This window comes from Caloenas nicobarica, chromosome 4 (genome assembly GCF_036013445.1).
Source record: "Caloenas nicobarica isolate bCalNic1 chromosome 4, bCalNic1.hap1, whole genome shotgun sequence".
Classification (NCBI taxonomy): domain Eukaryota; kingdom Metazoa; phylum Chordata; class Aves; order Columbiformes; family Columbidae; genus Caloenas; species Caloenas nicobarica.
Window position 1 is genome coordinate 73537276 of NC_088248.1, and position 20423 is coordinate 73557698.

The 20423-nt window shown below is 40.6% G+C and overlaps 1 protein-coding gene across 1 annotated transcript in view; it reads right to left on the reverse strand.

The window, feature by feature from the left end:
- Positions 1 to 3969: 3969 nt before the first annotated feature.
- Positions 3970 to 20423, reverse strand: part of EIF2AK3 (eukaryotic translation initiation factor 2 alpha kinase 3) — a 43661-nt gene continuing 27207 nt past the window's right edge. Inside the window, exons 7-17 of the mRNA XM_065633644.1 lie at positions 19842 to 19979; positions 19203 to 19325; positions 18390 to 18610; positions 17956 to 18068; positions 16798 to 16920; positions 15402 to 15551; positions 13630 to 14398; positions 9159 to 9326; positions 8521 to 8622; positions 6157 to 6219; positions 3970 to 5115 (exon numbers count right to left, since the gene is read on the reverse strand). Coding sequence (XP_065489716.1) covers positions 4939 to 5115; positions 6157 to 6219; positions 8521 to 8622; positions 9159 to 9326; positions 13630 to 14398; positions 15402 to 15551; positions 16798 to 16920; positions 17956 to 18068; positions 18390 to 18610; positions 19203 to 19325; positions 19842 to 19979 — 2147 coding nt within the window. The 3' untranslated portion in view covers positions 3970 to 4938. The remainder of the gene's footprint in view (positions 5116 to 6156; positions 6220 to 8520; positions 8623 to 9158; positions 9327 to 13629; positions 14399 to 15401; positions 15552 to 16797; positions 16921 to 17955; positions 18069 to 18389; positions 18611 to 19202; positions 19326 to 19841; positions 19980 to 20423) is intronic.

Consider the following 20423-nt stretch of genomic DNA (forward strand, 5'->3'; position numbering starts at 1 on the left):
GAGGGCTGCAGAGTCAGTTGCTGGAGGTGGTGGTACAGAAAGTGCCAGAGCACATCCCCGTGGAAAAATAACGGATGGGAAAACAGGGGAAGGAGGGCCTGGAATTGTTACAGCTCAGGGCATAGGACAAAGATACATTTCTTCATCTTCCAGAGTTTTACAAAAGAGGAACTTTGATATTTTAGGGGCAATTTGTTATAACTAATGGAGCTAATTCCTTCCTGGGTAATTATTTTTAACGAGCACTTCCTAAGACAAATTTAATCAGTATGATAATGTGAACTCGTCTTTTTGTACATCCTGGTGATCTACAACTTAAATTGAGACAGTATTTCTTTCTTATCAAGCCACTGTAGCTCTCATTTTGCAGCTTACATTACAAATCTGACCAGCTTTAATAACTCCATATGTGTCAGTCTGTGTACGGGAGCTGGCAAGCGGGACGTGGCCAAAGAGCAGAGGTCACTTCTTCACAAAGGCAGCACATGGTCCAGCACCTTGTGCTTTCCACAGCCTGAGCTCTTGCTCAGCGTTCAACTCACTCGCTCCTGAAATACTGAGGGGTTCAGAGAGATTAAAGCTATAGGATGAGTTCACTAGCAGACAGGAACGGGCAGGAGAAATGCTCCATGCGCATAGACAGTGTGGCTACTGTTTGTAAGATTGCTTCAGTGGCTTTCTTTGAATTATCTGTGAGTTTTGTTATTAATTCTGGAAGGGAATATTCTGTGTGTCAGACCCCAGGAGGTGAGCCAGACTTGCTGAAACGTTTCTCTGTAACACCAAGAGCACCGAATGCCCGGGGAGATACAGGTGACCGACACCAGCCAAACAGTGGCTGTGAAGAGGAATTATGTGTGTGTTTCACAGCTGTGATGTCCACACTGCCACGCTATGAGTGTAGCTATGGAGTCCTGCTGGACCACAGAACCATAAAAACCATTATGATAAGTGGGAATGATTATTTTTGCTACTCCCAAGTGCTTGCCTGGACTTCAAACAGCACCGGCTCCCCGCAGGAGGGACATGAAGGATTATCCTGAAAAGGCATTGCTCCCAAATGTCTCTGCAGCATCGTAACAGTGAGTAAAAGCAGGGGCTGAGCCCCCAGGACCACAGCATTTCTGTAGCAGCGTCATATGAGGGCTGGTGGCCCGACAGGAGCCATCGCTTCCCCCAGCACAGTTCTGGTGGGATATCACACTGGTTTACAGGAGACAATCACTGCACTCAGAGCCTGATCCTCTGGGAACATGAAACACTTTAAGGATGGTTTTTAAAACGGCTTTTTCTGCGAAGCAGCACAAACCCAGCAGAAAGATGCCCAGGCTCACATATAGTGTTAAAACGACCAGAGTGAGGCACCTGGAGGGGTGAAGAATGTCACTTTGTTAATACAAAGGGAGGGTTTAGTTAAAGTCCAGAGTCCTTTTGCTCTTCCAGCTCAAAGACTGCAGAGGACTGTCTTCAGAGGTATAACAAAAAGCAAGTAGCTACTACCTGGAGCGGCTCAGCTACTGAAGACACTGGTACAAGGGTCAGAAGTTTTCTCTCGAGGGCCTGGTAGAAGAAACAGCCCTGACCTGGGGTTGCAGCACTGGGAGTCCTGTCAAATGAGTCCTCATGGCGTGGGTTGGGTCTCCCAGCTCCTACAACTCCAACAACATGGAAGCGGTAAGGAGAATAATTACACAATCCTGCCTTTATTCTGGGGGAAGCAGCTCGGTCCAGTGGGCACAAAGGTGGATGGGGCAGGATTCTTGTTCTTGACACTCTCCAGTTCATTTTGATAAAACAGGGCAAAGAACTGTGTTTCAGCCTCTGCAAAAAAACAAAACAACTTGTCAGCAAGGTACATACCGATTTCCATGGCCACAGGAAGACCTGAGACAGTCTGGTAGTCGATTTCTAGATGTTGATAAACTGAAAGAAAGCAAATAAACTTCTCTGTGAGCCATCAGGTATTCCTGCCACCAGGGCCACCATGGGAAGATCTTGCAGACAAGGTGGAAAGCTGCTGGGTTTTTTCTGTACAGAGCTGAGAAAAGCCTGTCTGCATCACTCTCCCTTCCAGGACGTGAGCATAGAGCAAAGGCACATTAGACCAAAGGCCTTTGGTTTTTCAATCACGGTTGACCACGGTTTGAAGAGTTGACTGAAGTACATAGAATTATAGAACAGTTTGGGTTGGAAGGGACCTTCAAAGCTCATCCAGTGCCACCCCTGCCATGAGCAGGGACATCTGCACCAGCTCAGGTTGCTCAGAGCCCCGTCCAGCCTGGCCTGGGATGTCTCCAGGGATGGGGCATCCACCACCTCTCTGGGCAACCTGGGCCAGTGTTTCACCACCCTCAGTGTCAAAAATTTCTTCCTTATATCTAGTCTGAATCTCCCTTCTTTTGGTTTAAAACCATCACCCTTTGTCCTATCGCAACGGGTTCTGCTGAAAAGTCTGTCCCCATCTTTCTTATCGGCCCCTTTTAAGCACTGAAAGGCCGCAATATGGTCTTCCCAGAGCTTCTCTTCTCCAGGCTGAACATTCCAACTCTCTCAGCCTGTCCTCACAGCAGAGCTGTTCCATACATCCAGCAGAAGGACAGGGATGGAAGAGGGAAATATAGTATAATTAAACCTGACTTAAAGAAGGAGAACAACAGGAGATGTGCTTCTGGGCAGCCTGGTTCTGAAGAGCTGGTAAAACAGCCCTGGAGCTGATGGGTGTGTTGAAGCCCAGGTAAATGTTTCATGGCACAGAGAAGTGTCCTCTGCCCTCACTGGTGGGGCAGAACAAGTGGAGCTGCAAGAGGCAGGGAAAGGAGCACTGAGCTGAGGGGGAAACCTCTCTGATGAGGGAAAAGAATTCTGTAGTCAAACCATGGAGCAAAAAGGAGCAAAGACAGGGCCAGCACACTCCAGCATCCAGGGCTGAGAGAAGCAAAAACTTCCTGAGACAGAGCTGAGGCTGTCCAGGTGCTTTCATAGCTGAGGATGCACAGCACAGGGTGAGGTTTGTACATGCCTTTGAGAGCAAGTGTAGCATCCAGAATACACACACATCCCTGGTGTGAATGTGTATGCCATTTTTGGTACTAAAATGCCACACGGCCCTTGGAACAGGCAACTAACACCCAGCACAGATACACAGCAAATTACAAATACCTTATTCTTAATTTCCTGCACTCCATGTGTCATCACTCAACTGGCAGGGAAGCTGGAGAGGCTTCAAATGTGGCCACTGAACTGTGTGTTTAGAGCTGATGCTGAGGAAAATCCAAGGGAAGAGAACACGCTTAACTCTCTCCTGTTTTAACCCAGCTGAACTCGATGAAGTTCTGCTTTTGACCAAATATTCACTGCAACATCCAGGCTTCAACTGGCCAAGCCAGTATCTAGGAGAGTTATCCAAGAGCACAAGAAAGACAATCTTTGTAATCCACTTTTGCCTTATCATAAAGCTGCAGAGTGTCAGCTGGTTTAATTGCTCATCATAGTGTCACATCTCAGTCCAGGGTCCCCAGACAGATTTGAATCCAGCGTCTGTTTAAGAAACCGATTTCAGAGCCTATGACTTTAAAAATATAAGCCTGTAAAACAAGAAAATGTATTAAGCAAAAGCAGTTCTGATAGTGAAAGAATTATCCCTTCAAGGCTTCCCTCTTTGTTAACAGTTGAGAGATTTTTCTCCATAATCCACTCAGTTGACAAGAGCTCAGTTCCCTTCATTTTTCAGGTAATATCTCACTTCCAAGCAGCATATTCATCTTTACATCACCACGTGCACTGGGGCAAGTACGTGACAGGAAAGCAAAGCAAGTGACAGAAACGCAGTACCTGTCCTCCTGTTCCAACTGCTGCCATCCACAGCACACACCAGTGCAGGTTTTGAACAGAAACAACTGCTATTTGGGTTTTTTTTAATAAATAAAAAAAGTTTATTAAATCATTTAGACTTGAAAGAAGTCACAATAATTAATGCACTCAACGATTACAGCAAGTGCATTCTGTACACCACCAACCCAAATGGATTGATTCTGTATTTTATAAATAAAAAATAACGTATTTACAATGAGAAATAAAAGCATGGCATTAGGCAGTTAAATTAGCAGATTACACAAATGCCTACCAGTTGATTTTTCAAAAAGTACAAATCTACAAGATTACATACGACACGTATGACTTCATTAGGTTTAAATTTTCAGAATCACAACATTTTCGTACATAATTTTTACTATGGCTCTTCCAACCACTGCCTATAAAACTCCCCTTTTTATGGCAAAAAGCTCCTTTTCCTTCTCTACAGGTTTATCTGTATAAAATGCATTCCCTAAGATCTACTATAGTGCAGAAGTATGAAATTATTTCCTCTAATGCCTGGCTATGGAGAGTGACAGTATGTACAACTGTGGTACTTTTTTGCTTTAAAAATAGTGCATATTCTCTGTTTACCCACCAGGGACAAAAATGGGAGTCATCATTCATTTCAAAATCATCTTTGTTTCACCAAAGAGCAAGTGATCCGGATAGATACTCACTAGGTTTAGAGACTGTAAGTTGCTCTATAAAAATACAGTATTTTAATTCTATTTACACGTTACAGATCTCTCACTTACCCAGCAAGCTGACATTTACAAGCTTCAAAAAAACCTCAACAACCCCCCCCTCAAAAAAGATAATGGAGCACAACGTTGGTAAGCAGAGCAGCTGGACGCATCCACCTAAGAGAGCTAAGGTAAGAAAAATGGAATGTGGCAAGTGTGGTTACTGGCTTTCGTTGGCTGTCAAAGTAAACAAAAATCTGCCCAACACATCTTATACATTAAACATGGCAAAAAAAGTCAAAGTAAACTGTTTCCGAGATAGACATTCTGCATCGTAGGATCCTTCTGCTGAACAATCCCTGTAAAACCTGCCGAGTGGAAGAAGTGATCCTGAGGATAATTATTTGCTTGGTTGTCTCGAGTGCTTATTTCCTGATAAACTCATTGTCCGTGACCTCTGCCTAAGCACTGGTTTTGGTGGGAGTTCCAAGTCTTCAAATACAGGATTTTCTATGATTGCTGCAGCCTCTGGTCTTTCAGTGGGACTTGGAGAGAGCATGTCCTTCACCATGGTGTACTGAAAGAAAACATGACGTGCTACATCAACCAAGTCATAAATTCTTCCTTATTTCATGTTCTGACTTCAATTGTGACTGTATGAACAAATGGAAAATGTTCCCCCAGTTGCTTTCTGAGTAATTTGGGTATTAGTGCTTTGGCACAGTAGTGGGAAGTGCATTAAACATTTGAAAATGAACATCTGAAAGTGCATCCTTTAAGCTGTCTTTACTGTCAAGGATTACAGTCAATTTGGAAAATCAAATCTGACCCAAGATTCAATAGAATTATAAAACTTTACATTAATTTGCAATTGAAAGAATTTAAAAACGTATGAAATATCATTTAAGAGTAATTTTTAACTTCATGTTTAAGCCACACCGTAATTTTTCACAGTGAATTACAGGTTTTCCTTTAAATATACAGCGGTTTGAATATTTGTCTCGAATTTAATCAGAATTAGTGTCCTGCTCCAGCTGAGCACGGCACATCACATTTCCCCGGGCAGCCTGCAGCTGTAAAGCAAGAAAGCCTGGGCTCAGCTGCCAGCCTGAAACTACCGGAAAAACCCGAAAGCATCTCAGCTTTTTTACTGGTGAGGTTTTGTACATCACCTCCTTTTGATCTGCAATCACTTTAAAGATATGATTGATAAAAACACAGCACAATTTGCTCATGTGGCTCCTCCCATGTGAGAGATGCAGTTCCTGGAGTGAGATCCTACCTGTACCTCCCTTTACCCATCCACAACTCCACACTTTGTGAGTATCAATTTGTAGCAAGAAATCATGTCAAGATATACGTGATATGAATGAAAAAGGGATTCCAGGCAATACTGTGTAGTTACTGGAGCTAAACTGTGACAAAAGTATCATCATCCACATTATTGTAATGTTATAACTTTGGAATGTAGAAAAGCACAGGGATAGAGAAATGCATCATAATAACACAAAAGCTTTTTTCCCCTTCAATTTTTATCTGCAAAGCAATTGGAAAGCAAATTTAAAAAGCTACAATAATTAAAGAAAAAGCTACAATTAATAATGTCAGATATACTTACCTCATGTGCATATTTCTGAGTGAACAATGGTGGAAACTTCAAATTTCTAACATCACTTAAGGTCTGCAAAAAATATTAAGAAAAACATGTAACTTTTCCAGAATACCATCCTTCAGTAGTATTGCTCTATTATTCTTCAAAAAATATGCAAACAAATCAGCCTGATGGAAAACAACTTAGTTTAAAGTCTTCCTTTAGCGGTTAAAAATCACAACAGATGTAAATAGGCAAGTTGCTGCTTCCCTGGGTATGCAGCCTGCACTAGGAATCGTGTTATCGAATTGTGATTCTGATCTCTAAAGTTTTAAATCAGCCAGAGACACAAACTTGTGCTTTCTCACTTTGGCTCAACGAAGTCAGTAAATCTACACACCGCTCACAGTCCCCAAGATCATCTATACCAGCATCAAGACGCACGAAATGGCTCTGTCTTAACAACATAAGCACTGGTCTCTTTTGGGTGTTTATGGACTAGTGAGCAGATTTATCAGCAGATTGGGAAGCGGTTAATGTGTATTTGTGGCCTTGCAGGCACCTGTCTCCTTCAGTACTTCTTCCATAACAAACCCACTGGCTCCATCTAGTGACAGTAATTTTCCCCATGTCCAGCCACGCAATTATTTGCAGCAGGCTACCCTGGGAATTTAGGTTCTATAATTTCCAGCAACCTGCTTTTGCATGGTTTTAGCACATAAAGACAATATTCAGTATTTGATTTCTTTTAGGAAGGATCTCCTTTTGCAAAAGTTTGAACGCAGAGTATAAGAATCCTAAAGTTAATATTCAATTCATTATTACTTCACTGAAAGTATAAACTGTCCAGTTAACAGTGATGGGCAATAGTCAAACTCCTGTTCAAGAGAACTAAGTTTTATGACAACAAAATGCTTCAAATAATTGTTCTCCTTCTCTACCAATTCAGTCTAGTGATCTGTTTTCAAACACCTAATTTGGAAATAAATTGCACAGCCACAGACTGATGCCAACAGCCTGAGACAGAGGCAGGTGTCACGCTCCTCCTCTGGGGATTTTTCCAGCACTTTGTCACAGATTCCTGGAATTTACTGGGCTACCTGCTCAGGCAGAGCATGTTTTGCATCAGCAAATAGTGCTAATGCTTGGCTGATACCAATGAAAACCTCAGTGTAACAATTCGGAAATAACTACTAGAGTAGCTAAACTCAACAACTTGGCAATAAAGGGGTAATGGGTTCTTTTTGATTTAATCAGAGTGCAATGACAGTGAAAATCACGGCAAGTTAGGGCACTGCCTTTACCCTCTTATGAAGTAGAACATCAGATTTAGATGCCATTTAGGATTCACTCCGATTACTTGCTTTGCTTCTATACTCATGACAGAACTTAGAAGAGCGAAGCTGGAAGTCACTGTTGCAGGAGATCTTGAGAATCCAGGATAGCTCTTTACTGGGTATGTGTCTCAGTAAAGATGATTTTATTTAGGGAAATTGAAACTGGGGCAAGTTAAGCACCGTCATTCCTCCTCTAGACTATTCTCTTTTGTACCAGGAAAAGCCAGAGCATTTTAAGCAAGAGAATGCGATGCCAGCATAGGTGAAGCATTTTGTCAGGCTGCATTCATGGTGTGGTTCAAGCTGCCTCTTGAATCTCTGCTAAAACCAATCCAGAATTTAAACACCCAAAGCATATTTAAATGATAAATACAGCTTATAATGACTCTTTCTGTCCTGCATAGGTCGTTGGTCACCATATGCAAGAGAAAAAACCTTTCTGGCTACAACCCCTGTTCTCTCTGAACTTGTTCCTCAGCAAGAAGGATCTCACGTGCATTTTAAAAGCAAGGAAGAGTTATTATAGACCATCAAACCTCCCAAATTCCCAGCTGATGCAATGAAAGTCATCAGTTACTGGGAAGATTTTGCTTGAAGCTGAGCAAGACACAACTAAAACTTACTATAGGAAAAGCAATTTTTCACTAAGTGCTTTGGGTGAAAAAGCACTGCACATGCAAACGAGGGAAGAAATGATAAAAATGCACAGCATGGTTCCAATTCTTGAATGAAAAACAGGCTGGTAGGCTTAAAGTCACAAGCTGTATTTGTTGCTTGAGTTCTTGGATAGCCTAGTTCAATAGTTTCTCTTACTTGGCTTGACAACAGAGGAGCTTTGCAAAGAAATCAAGGCCTCAATTCAACTGCACACATTAGGAAGACTGCAGTGTATTTTCAGTGATTCAGGGGGTCTGTACAAGGCTGATAAAGAAGTTGTGCTCCTAATTGCAAGACTTTTTCAAAATGGAGAAGAACCTCTTTGCAAGTGTTTCACGAAACAAACAGCTATTTTAAACAAATGATCAAACTGAGGATAATCCAATACCGTACATACCCTGACCCTCTCCATCTGTGTGCTGAAAGGATAAAGCAGCTCAAAGAGAATCAGTCCCAAAGAAAAGATGTCCACTTTGTGCGAATAGGTGTTCCCACAGATCTGAAAATGCAAAATTAGGGTTAGGTAAATCAAGCTACTCACTGTATGTAATTATGTACAATGTGAACAACCCCCTTCCAAGTCAACATAGGGAGGGATTAGCCCCATGCAGAGCTGAAAACTCCAGGACAGACACACTGGCACATTTCAAATGAATCTGAGTGAGCAAGGTCCTGTTCATCAGCTCCTCTTTGCAGACCCAACTGTAATGTAAAATGTTTCCTTTTACTTAAACCTCATGCAAAATAGTGTGTCCTTGCTCAATTAACTTGAATATTACACAGTTATCTTTCTACTACATTAAAAGCAAATAAATTAATGCGTGCAAGTACACATAATCAGCCACTTTTTTGCTATAATAAATATAATATTAATTTTTGAATTCAATTTAGTTCAGAATTCTACTTTGATGAGAAAGAATTTAAGTCACTTGATTGCAATAATTTATTAGAAAGAGTGCCTGATCTTTGAGCTCCTGGGAATTCAGGTGTCTTCCAGGCACCACCAAATGCAGCTTTAGAGCAGAGAGCACAAACCTGTTCTGGGCTCATGTAGAGTTTGGTGCCTACTTGTCCTGTGTGCCTGGCGTAAGCTGGCATTGGGGTCAGTACTGACTCCTCCTCCTCATCTTGGTCCATAGCGGTTACCAGTCCAAAATCCCCAACCTTTACGATGTCATCCATTGTGAAAAATATATTGGAAGGCTAAGAAAACAAACAGGTGAAAAGAAAAAAAGTGTGTAAGTAATAAACAAGTCTCTGTGTTTCAGCAGATACAACACAGTTCTAATTCAGATAACATGTGCTGTTGATGCTAAAAATGCTCATTAAACACTAGGTTAGCAGAACCAGCTTGGCTATTCAGGAAAAAGGAATTAATTCTGCATTAAATAGTCTCCCTTCCTGAAACTCAGACTGCTCATTTTTTGTCTTCCAGGAGAAGTTTACTAACACTACACAGTTCTGCTGAGTAACATACAAAAAAAATCAACAGCTGTGGGGAACAGCACAGATAAGTTCTCCAGCTCTCCATCACATGGCAAATTCACACCAGGTCCTGGAGTTCTAACTCTTAGCCTTTTTTCATCTAATCTCCGAGTGCTAAACTCGTTTGCAATATTATTAACCAGCACGTACCATGTCATCTTAAGTTATAGATACACTGGAAGTCTGGGAACAAGGTCTGCTTTTGGTTGCTACTGTGCAATTTAACTGGTTTGTACAACATAATTAAAAATTTGGTTTGGATATAAGCTTAAGAACTTTGCAGTTCACAAAAGCAGCAACAGTGATGATCTGGCTTAACCTCCTTTAGCTTCTTTGCCGGGTAGCACCATCCATGGCTTAACCTACTGATAAAGGAAAGCGGAACTGAGGTGTCCCCTTGCTAATGGTAAATATCTCAGGTGGCTTCTCAAGAGACTTGTGTTGTGGCTGAAAGAATAAATAGCACGTGCCAAATGAATGATTATTTCTTTGAAACATGACTGCTGCAAATAAAAACAGGCACAAATTTGGGAAGAACAGATTGATCCTGCAAGGGGGAAGAAGCAGCAGGATAGCGTATGGGGAAGGGGCTGAGATTTGGTAAAGAGGCAGGTGGTGCTGGGCAAGCTCCTCTCAGAGCTCCTGGAACCTTCAAGGCTGGGAGAACACGGTCCGTGCTTTGTTGACATAAACCCTGGAACAGGAGCAGGCAGACAGATACAGAGCAATATTCTTCCACAAGATCAAACGACTACAAAGCCAAACTATTTCAAAGTCCATCCAACTTCCTCAGTTAAAGACAAATCCACTCGGTGCAAGAGAGAAACTAGACAGGGTTTTTTTTTTTTTCGAGCTGAGATAAGCACTACAGAAATAGATAAACTTGTTAGTTCCACAGTGCCCACATCCTGCCTCTAAAACTGCCTCTGAGCCAGGTTTTATCTCCCGCTATATTTTCCTGTAATAAATGTCACACCCTTCAGGGTCACAGCTCATCTAGTGCACAAAAGCTCCCACCCTGTACACCCATTGCATCTCCAAAGCTTTTTATCTGAATTTTAATGTTCAAGGCACAAACATCTCCACTGGGGATTTGTATCCCGTTTTCTCGATCTCCACTGCCCTCCTCCTCCAAAAAACGCACAACAAGTCAACAAGATCTGTCTTGCTTCGTGGAGCAAAACTCTTCTTAACAGAATGTTTTATTTCTTGTACTTCTCTGGCTGCAAACAGATTGTCTCTGAATGGGCTGGTGTATCGTTTCTACAAATAAAGGAGAATGGACCCTCTGCTACTGCAAACTGCCAGCAAAAATAAGCCGCCAAGACCCCATTGGGAAAGAGGAAGCCTAAAGCAGATACACACAATTTTGGTTTAAATTGGAAAAATACAACCACCCTCTAGTTTAGTTATATTGCCACCTGCACAAAGAAATTTCTCTCCAGATTCTTCAGTCAGAGTAAGAATTCCCATTTTTTCACAGGTATGAATAAGCTACTCACACATCTGGAAGACTACTGTTTAATTCAATTAATTCTGCAAAGTGTATCCGAGACTGTTCTGGCAGTTCTGTGAGACTCAATTCCTTTTGAGCTGTCAAGCATGACCGACAGCTTATCCTGGGAATAACAGTAAATTCACTCGACAGACAGACTTCTGTTTCTGTACTTCATTTTCTTCAGAAGAATTTGAACTGTGACCTATTCACTTGCCTCCCCAAACTCCTGCTGTCTTGTCATTATGGTATCTCTGATTAGCAGGAGCCTAATTAATGCATCTCAGTGTGCACTGTTAATTTAAATATTTAAAAGATCTGCCCGAATCTTTTAATATGCATGCAGACAAACTTAATTTCAGAGGTCAATGAGTTGGTGGCGGTGCCAATAGGAGCAAGAACTGCCTCCAGCAAAGACAAAACAGCTTTGCAGGTTATTTGCTTATTAGTGCTGGCAAGAAATTAGGGTTGCATGACCAATCTCTTGGACGAATTACAAAATCAGGTGAGATCTGTTCCAAGGAGCTTCTGAAAATGATTGAAAAAAAATTAAATACACTGGCTCTTGTTTTGACCAAATTAACACATAACAGATAAATAAACTTCCAGGATCCAAGAATAACATCTATACACGCATGGGAAGTTTTCTGAAACAGAAGTTGTTCATTCAGGGAGACCCTTTCCAAGCTGTTTACACCAAGTAAACAAAATAAAATCTCTTCTTCAAATTGCTGCCAGTATTGAACTTCTAAAATGTTCCGACAAAATGCTACACAACTGCTGATTAAGACTAATACAGTTTTAAGTTAAAGTCTACCTAAGCTTTACTGAACAGTGATCTCAGCACAGACTGCAGAGAGTCCCAACTGACAGCATTGTTAAAGCAGGTTATTAATTAACATGTCTAGCAACACATCAGTATAGAGATTTAATTACTTTTCTGGTCAGTTTCTCAAGGACTAAAGATTTTTCAGATAACTGGTTCAAGGTAATTGTGTAATGCTGATGGGGAAAGAAAATACTTGGATGGGCTCGTGAGATTTTTAACTTTGATGTATCCTGTCAGTGTTACTGAATCTGAATCCCCTTTTACTGCCACATCTGAGATGGGTTTTTTTTTTCCTTTTCTTTCTACTGATACCACATTATTACCATCTGAGAAGCTACAACATTATTATATAATAATTATAATAACTAATTATTATATAATAATTATAATAGCTTCAGTATTTACTCCGCTGACGTAGGTATTAATGCTAAGAGAATCAGGAACTGCCTCTCTACCATTTGGCAAAAGCGACCCCTTTCTCAGAGCTTATTGTAAGGCTGGGCTCTTTAATTAAATTCTGGTATTTGGTAGCACATTGTAGCGCTAAATGTTCCAGGAAGATTAGGCGCTAAGGTAGGATCATAAGCAAAATAAAAGAGGATGTACAAAAAGTTACTCCTGACTTCAGTTACCTTAAATGCCAGAGGTATAAAACACCCTTCCCAGTCTTAACTGGCTGTTGTCAGACATTAAAAAGATTATGAATCCTTCAGAAAGCCACATTGACTCAGAATTGAACTCCAGGACAGTTTACATTTTCAATCCCAGAGCAGCAATACTTAATTTTTATTTCCTCTAACCAGGAGTAACTCTGCTGCTCTTATACGGTATTGCTATAGAAAGAAGAAGGAAAATATCAGAATTAGAATCACAGAATCATTTTGGTTGGAAAAGACCCTTACGATCATTGAGTCCAACTGTCAACCTAACACTGCCAATTACCTGCTTCACTTGAAACAGCAGAACAAGTTCCAAATTAGTTTTTTTTGCCACACAGCTCTGCAATGAACAATGCTGTATAAAGAACCTTAATTAAAAATGCCGTCAAGCAAATGCAGCTGATCTCTGTCAGGTACAAGAAGTCTTGCTATACAAAAAACTTTAATTGCAATAGTGAATGATTAATGCTGATTTCCTGGAGCGCTGCACCTCCAGGGTATTGTACAGACGTTAACTCGGGTTTTGTAACACCCATCTGATAACAGTCTGATAACAGTCAATAATTCTAGCAGCATTTGTCTCACATGCCGTATTACTCCCACATATGAAAAAATTTTACCTGTATCCACACACTCATGACCTGTCAGTTTAAAACAGAACTTCACACTGAGCTGAACAGCCTGGCACTATTGGGAGCAGTCACATTTGGAATTGCTAGTTTAAGTTTCTCATGCAGTGGAGGGACAGCTGCCCTGTGATGCCATTTGAGTCAGTCCATGTGTTTGCGGAATTTCACAGCACCAGAGACTTCTGTATGACACTCTGGGCACAGATGATTCAAGTTACAACAGCTCCAAAGAGAATCTCACAGTACTAAACCAGAAAACATTTGCCTATACGACACAGCCAGTGAGATACCCAGTTACAACCAGAATTTGCAAAGTTCAGGCATTCAGTGATGATCATGCCAATAAATTAATTAAAAAAAACCCAAAACAAAACAAACACATTTCCTACAGTAAGCTATGAATACAAACCTTGAGATCCCTGTGCATTAATCCTTTGCTATGCAGAAAGTCAACCGCTTCAGCTATCTGCAGAAATATCTGCAGACACTCTGTCCTTTCCCTCTCCTCTATCATGCATCTTCTGCTCATCCAGTCTTTGAGGTTCTCTTTCCGGCAGAGCTGCATCTGGATATAAAGATACACCTTTGGAGAGGTGGGCTTGACTTTTTCTGTAATATTTTTAGAAAGGTCCAGGCTTAAACTTGTTGGCCTTGGTGGAGAAACAGAGAGAGGACTTCCCGAAGCAGATTTCTTGTTATCAGATTCCTTTGTAATTTTTACCTTATCCTCAGAAAGACTTTCATCATGTGAAACATCAATTTTATCTTCCTTACTAGAAGCATTTCCACAACCAGAATCCTCAAAGACAATAGAAGAGGAGGTCCCTTCCCTCAGGTGTACGACAGGAACAGCTGAAGAACAAATTTCCAAGGAGTGACCCAGCTCATTTTTGTTGACAGCACTGTCTTCTACATCACAGCCCGTAAGGACACTGTCCTGAAGGTTTAATAGTGCATCTTCTGACTGGTGTAAGTCCCTGTTGTCTGTGGTGGAAAATTCCAGAGGAGAAAACTGGCTTCCAGATGAAAAGGACTGACCACAGGGTATTCCCACAGACCTCACCCTCTCCGATGAAGTGGCAATAACTTCAACGTGCTCTTTTGTGGAAAACGGCTCCGTTCTGATCTTAAACGATGGAACGTCCATGGGACTGGGAGAACTGAGCGGCCAATCAGTGCTAGAAAAACAAAAATGAGAGATCGATACTACAGAACTTCATTCCACTAGAAGTGCATTTTCAGAAGCCCAGGTTTCAACAACTGCTACCTCTGAGAACTGTGTCATACCATAAGGATAAATAACTACCCAAGCGTGGGAATCACTAATAACCAGGATTTAGCATCCCTTTTTCTTACCCAGGATAATGTTTTCTCATTGAGACAAGAGTGTCGATAAAGGAAAACTTAGCAAGCTCTACTGCCTGGATTCCCAATGTGCAATCAGACTAATCTTCAGCTTGAAAAACATCAGTCCTTTAGAACGTGCATTGCAATAACTATTTAAAGCGCCTGGGAAGAATTACAGCTGTGAAATGTTAATTTGGTGCCTGAAATATAAAGGTCGCTATATTCTAAAAATTGTTAGGCATGTTAAGATGTTATTATGAGACCGCTAAATAGTCTTGTATTAGGCCTCATTCATTAAATGCTAACATACACCCACTTTCTCCTTTAACATCCTCTAACTCTTTTATCTAAATTTTCCATTTTTAACCGACTTTGACCACGCTTTATAAATCACCACTCTGATTATCCCTCACAGATTTATGCTGAAATAAATTAATCAAACCATGGGAGTACTGAATCAGATCCATCTAAATCAAAACAAAAAAAGGAAAGCAGTGGAAAGGAACAGAAAGGATAGAGATGCCAAAATTTAAAATCAAATCACAGCAGCAATGCTCCAACTTCCAACCACCCCAAGACTCAATTACAGAAGTTAAATTAATAACTACAAGATGTTTCCTTAGCTGAAAGAAGGACCTTAACACAATAGAGGACCCAAAAATCCAAGTGGTATGTGACATATTTGTACATTGTTCAACTGAAAAGTTGACAGACTAAGTTAATAACCATCTCTTTCCTACAGTCTCTCCATCTCCCTGGATCATCTACCAGTTCTCCAGTTCTGTTGATGTACAACTCCAAATTCAATTTTTAAAAAAACCCATCGTAAGTTACCTTTCATCTTTTAACCACTGTTCATCCATCTTTTCCTGCCATCTCTCAGGTGGAGCTTCCAGCCATGCATTGAAATACCGAACGATACCTGGATGCTCAAGTTTAGCTAAAGCCTTGACTTCCCGCATCACCTTTTCACGAGCCAGCTCCCTAGGATTTGGGGTGAGGAGAAGAAAAACAGGGACACGGTCACATAAAGCAACAGCATAGCATAGAAAATTCTGCAAAGGAATTTAATCAAAGATAGCCCAGAAGTATTGGTCTTCACACCAAAAGACAGATATGTCTTAAATCCCCCAGAGTAACTCCTTTAGGTTAGAAGTGCGGGGGCTCAGTATGTGCTCATAGCAGCTAAGTATTTAGTCATCCTTTTTCAAATAATTATGGGCAGCAAAACTGAGAAGAAAAGGTTCATCTTGCTCTCAACTGCTTACAAGGATAGAAAAACAGACCACTAAATAGCAATATTCTACAGGGATGTAGAAGACACTGACGCAAAAGACAGATAGTAATACCTTAGTATTTCTTTTTAGTTGGCATAATATGAGGAGACTGCATACAGACCATCTCAGTTCTATGGACAGGAAAGCAGGTAGCCTGCTATCTTAGTGAAGTAAATAATCTCTCTTCATAAGACCATAGCTGGATCAAATGAAGTCAGATGGTTTTATTTAATGGCTTTTAATATGCTTGGAAAAGAAGAATTCAGGCTACCTTAAATTTCCGAACAAAACCTTTTATGTTAAATAGTCACACTCATTTAACATATTAAAAAAATAGTAATTCTAGATGTCATAGCTTTACCCCCTCCCTCTACTGGCCTGCCTGTTGCTGTTCTAACTTGAGATTTCCAGAAGCAGTGTCTCCCATCTCCCACTAAAAGGAAGTGCTGCAAGCTCTGTGTGAGGTAATTCAGCAGCATGGCTTGACCACCTATGACTGAAAGAAAAGGTAGGGGTTGTGGGACCAGAAAATGAAACAAATGGACAAATGGGAGTCAGAAAAGCTGGTGAGGGAGAGAGAAAAGAAAGAGAAAGTGGAGTAGGAAAGGTAAGGAGAGGAAGGAGAGAAGCAAATTAACAGCGCTACAAGAAACTGGTCCTGTTATCAGAGGCTCTATTCATCAAGGAAATGAAGGAGTTCCCATGTAGCCGCAGCGTCCTCACAAGGGTCCTGCTATGCAAGTATTTTAGCCAAGCAGGTCACCCTTCTGCTGTGATTACTTATGCCAAATTCTTGATGCCAAAACTAAATCAGCCCCCCGCCATTAAAAAGTATCTCATTCATCCTAACGTAATATCTGGGAAATCAGTTCAGGAACAGATGGTTCAGTGTAGGATGGGATCCCACCATTCACTCGTTACCTCTTCTATATCTCAAACAACTCATGCCTTACCTGTTAGGTAAACGGATCCTTTTGATAGCATAGTTGCAGTCGTCCACTTTATTTCTGGCTTCAAAAACTACTCCAAAACCTCCACGACCCAGACACTGAATTGGTTCAAAATCTGTCAGATATCTAGAGGGAGAAGGGTGTGAGGGACAGGAGAATGGAGGGAGGATAGAGGAGAAAAATGCATTAGTACAGATAGAAAAACAAAGTCATTTTTTACTAGAAGTGAAATATTTCTGTTCAGGAAAAACATGCTAAACAACTCGAAGCATTTCTTGTCTTTTTTTCCCTGCTCACCCACAAAGGCAATTAGGTGGTCACCTATTTATGAAATGGGTAGTTGCTGATTATGCATTTATTCAGTGTCTGTCTCAACCCAGCAAGATCCATTATACATGCACATGACAAACCAAAGAAGTTTTTCAGAATATCAGGCTGCATGTTTACTGGATCATGGACCATGGGTTATGTAGCCTAAGCTTCTATACCCAAACTAGGTGGTGACAGGTATTTCCTGAATCATGATTTGCCTTTAACCCCACCCCAAATAACTATTTCTGCAACCAGTCATTCTAAGCATCCCTTCCGAAACATGACTGTTTTTAAATCTCACTACCTTTCATATTCTTCCTCATTTTAATTACTCCAGTTCTTACTTTCAGTGAGTTACAAATGTACAAGAAACGCTCACGTTTCTCCAGAGTATCACGACATGTCCCTAATACACCCTTCTGTCTTAACCGACTCCTTCCTAACAGCAACAAAGGTTTATTACAAATCTAAACTGCTTATTCTGCAGAGCATATAAAACATCTGTTTCCCTCTGCAATTGCCCTTCTCTGCTTTAATCCATGAACACAGAAACAGAGGGAGTAAACGCTTATTAAGACCTTCCATTTCATGTTTCAGAAGGAAACATGAGAGCAACATTCCTGATCACAGGGATGTTGTAGACTCTCTGGGATTGCTTAGGCTAGTCATAACTGCAATCTTCCATCGGTAACGGGTGACAGGGCTCTTTGTGTCAGTTGCCAATTATCTTGTGAAGTCGGAAGACCAAGACTAGGGCAGGTAGGAACAAGTGAGCATCTACTCTTTCCTCCAGATAGTTTGAGTTGTCACGCTAAAAACCCCATACATACTGTGCTGAACTGAGCTCACCTCGACACGTATCCAGACCTCTTGACATCGCTCCAGCCGCTGTCTTTAACATCTCCGCAAGCGGGCTCGTATTTACTGTCGGTCTGACACTGCGTTTCAGATTCCTTCCGCAGCTAACAGGGGTTACCGAAACAAGAACAAAAAACAAACAAAAAACTTCAGCTCCTTGCGCACTTGAGACGAGTTTGTACCCCTAGATATGGCACTAAATAATTTCAGTGTAAATCTCTCGGATATGTTTGAAGCAGCCTAATCTGCTTGCAGAAGCAGTTAAGCAAATTGTACGCGGCAGCTAACAGCCTTCACAGATAGATTAAACAACAAATTTAGGCTTTGGATGTTGTTATCTCATTAAATTGATTGCAGGCTCAAAACAAAAAGAAAAGGCTAGAACAATACCTTCTGTATTTAGGATTCAGAAAAAAAATACTTACTCTGCTGTAAGGATGGGGATGGAAAAGTTTGCGTACAATGAAAGTTGTGGCCACAATGCAAAATACAATGGTGCCAACAATTTCTTTCCACCAGTGAAGGAGAAGAACAGGATCTTTTTTGCGAATGTTCTTGTAATTTGTATCATCAAAAAATCTAACGGTGATTTGGGTGCTACGTTTATTTCTCTCTCTCTTGTAGTAGGGTAAGTAATAACCGTTATCTGTGTATAAAAGACACAAAGAGGCATACATTTACTTGCAGGTAACTACAAAACGATTTTGTCTTCTCATTAATAGGTTTCCTCAAGACAGAGCATTTTTGTTTGAATGCTCCGTGGTTTTAAATGGCATATAAGCAAATTCAGTTAATCAAGGTTGTGAACTTTACAGTAACCAGGTCTCCCATCAAAGTTTACCACCTCAGAAGGCCTGACCACTGATAGCTTTAAACCAGAATATTCTCCATATGGAAAACTTTATTGTGCCAAGCTGAGTCACTAGCACTGTTAGCAAATGCTGAAAAAAATAATTCACAAGTTTTTTCCACTCGGCCCGACAATCAGTGGCAATAGGAGTGCACACAATACCTCTGCGGTAGCAATTTCTGGCACCCTGAAGTGCTTTGTGTGGCATTAATTCTACATACACCACAATTTGGAAATCCTAGTTTGGGCAATAATTTCCTAGTTCATAAAATGGTCAAAGAACACACATATTTAACATCCAAAAAATGGCCACTTATTGAATTTCACATATAATTAATGGGTAAACCTGGCTATTCAAAATGCTTCAAAATTTGGAGGTTTTACCCACCATATGGGTACTGCAGAACTGAAAGTGCTCCATTGCTGTACTCTTCATGAGAATATTTGTCATTGCTGAGACACTTGTCGAACTCATCGGACCCCACCAACACTGGAGTCCTGGAAGGAGAATCTAAGCATAAAAAAGACACAATTTTCTGAGCTGAACGGTTATAAAAATTCTATTCTTGTATGAAATTCATGAGAACTCCAGTTACATAATCTTAGAAAATGTCTGTTGGACCAAACTGTAAGAAACAAATTTAATACAAGGAACATTAAGAAGGGTATTGTGAGGTAACTGTTAGTTAACAATTCCACCCCCGATGCCAAAATACTACTTTTGGACAAGTCAATTCACTCATATTCACGTCACTGCAAAAAACTTCTTCGTCTTTTCATAGAAAAAAAATATTTTTTTCATGGAATTTCATTTATTATTAAAAAGAACCTGTAAAATACATAGTAAAAGAAAGCAGACTTTAAACATTAAATTAGAAAAAATAAACAATTGATAAAGCACAAAGATAGTTCCTGAACTGACTCACAACTGGAAACATTAGACTAGTTTGGTAGATACTGGAAATCAGAATGACGTCCTGTCTTTTCAGAATTAGGACAGTAAATGAAACTCTGAATTGTCACTTACGAATTAAAGGTTTCCATTTGATTTTGGGAAGAGGAATAATTGCATTATCGTTCCTGGATTCCAGAGCCTTTGGGTTGGTTGGGAATTTCTCAGAAATTCTGACTGATGACTGAAGATACAGCTGGCCCCTGTACATACCTGAGTAATAAACCATAGAGCATATTAGTCTTAAGAATTAGTTCTCTTCACCCCTAGCATAAAATTGCCCAGTTAAAATACACGGTTAACAACATTTTTGAAAATATTTCTTTATATTCTGAGAAGCTGAGATACCGACTCTCATTACTAGGCTGGAACAAGCTGGCTTCTTCCTACCATTATTCTTTATCTGTGTAACCACTAACAGGAACTGTACAAGGTGTGAAGACTTATAGAAATAGGCTGAGGCAACGAAGTCTTAGAAAACCAAAGCACGTTTACCTCCCAGAGACAGACAGACAGACAGCTGAGAGGAAGGAGGACCTGGGACTGCTCTATTTCAAATTGTCACAAACTACATCAAATAAATTTGGACAGCTGGATGAAAACTCAGTCACATAAAATCTTAACTGAAATTTCTTCATGGTAAGTTAGTGTAATCAA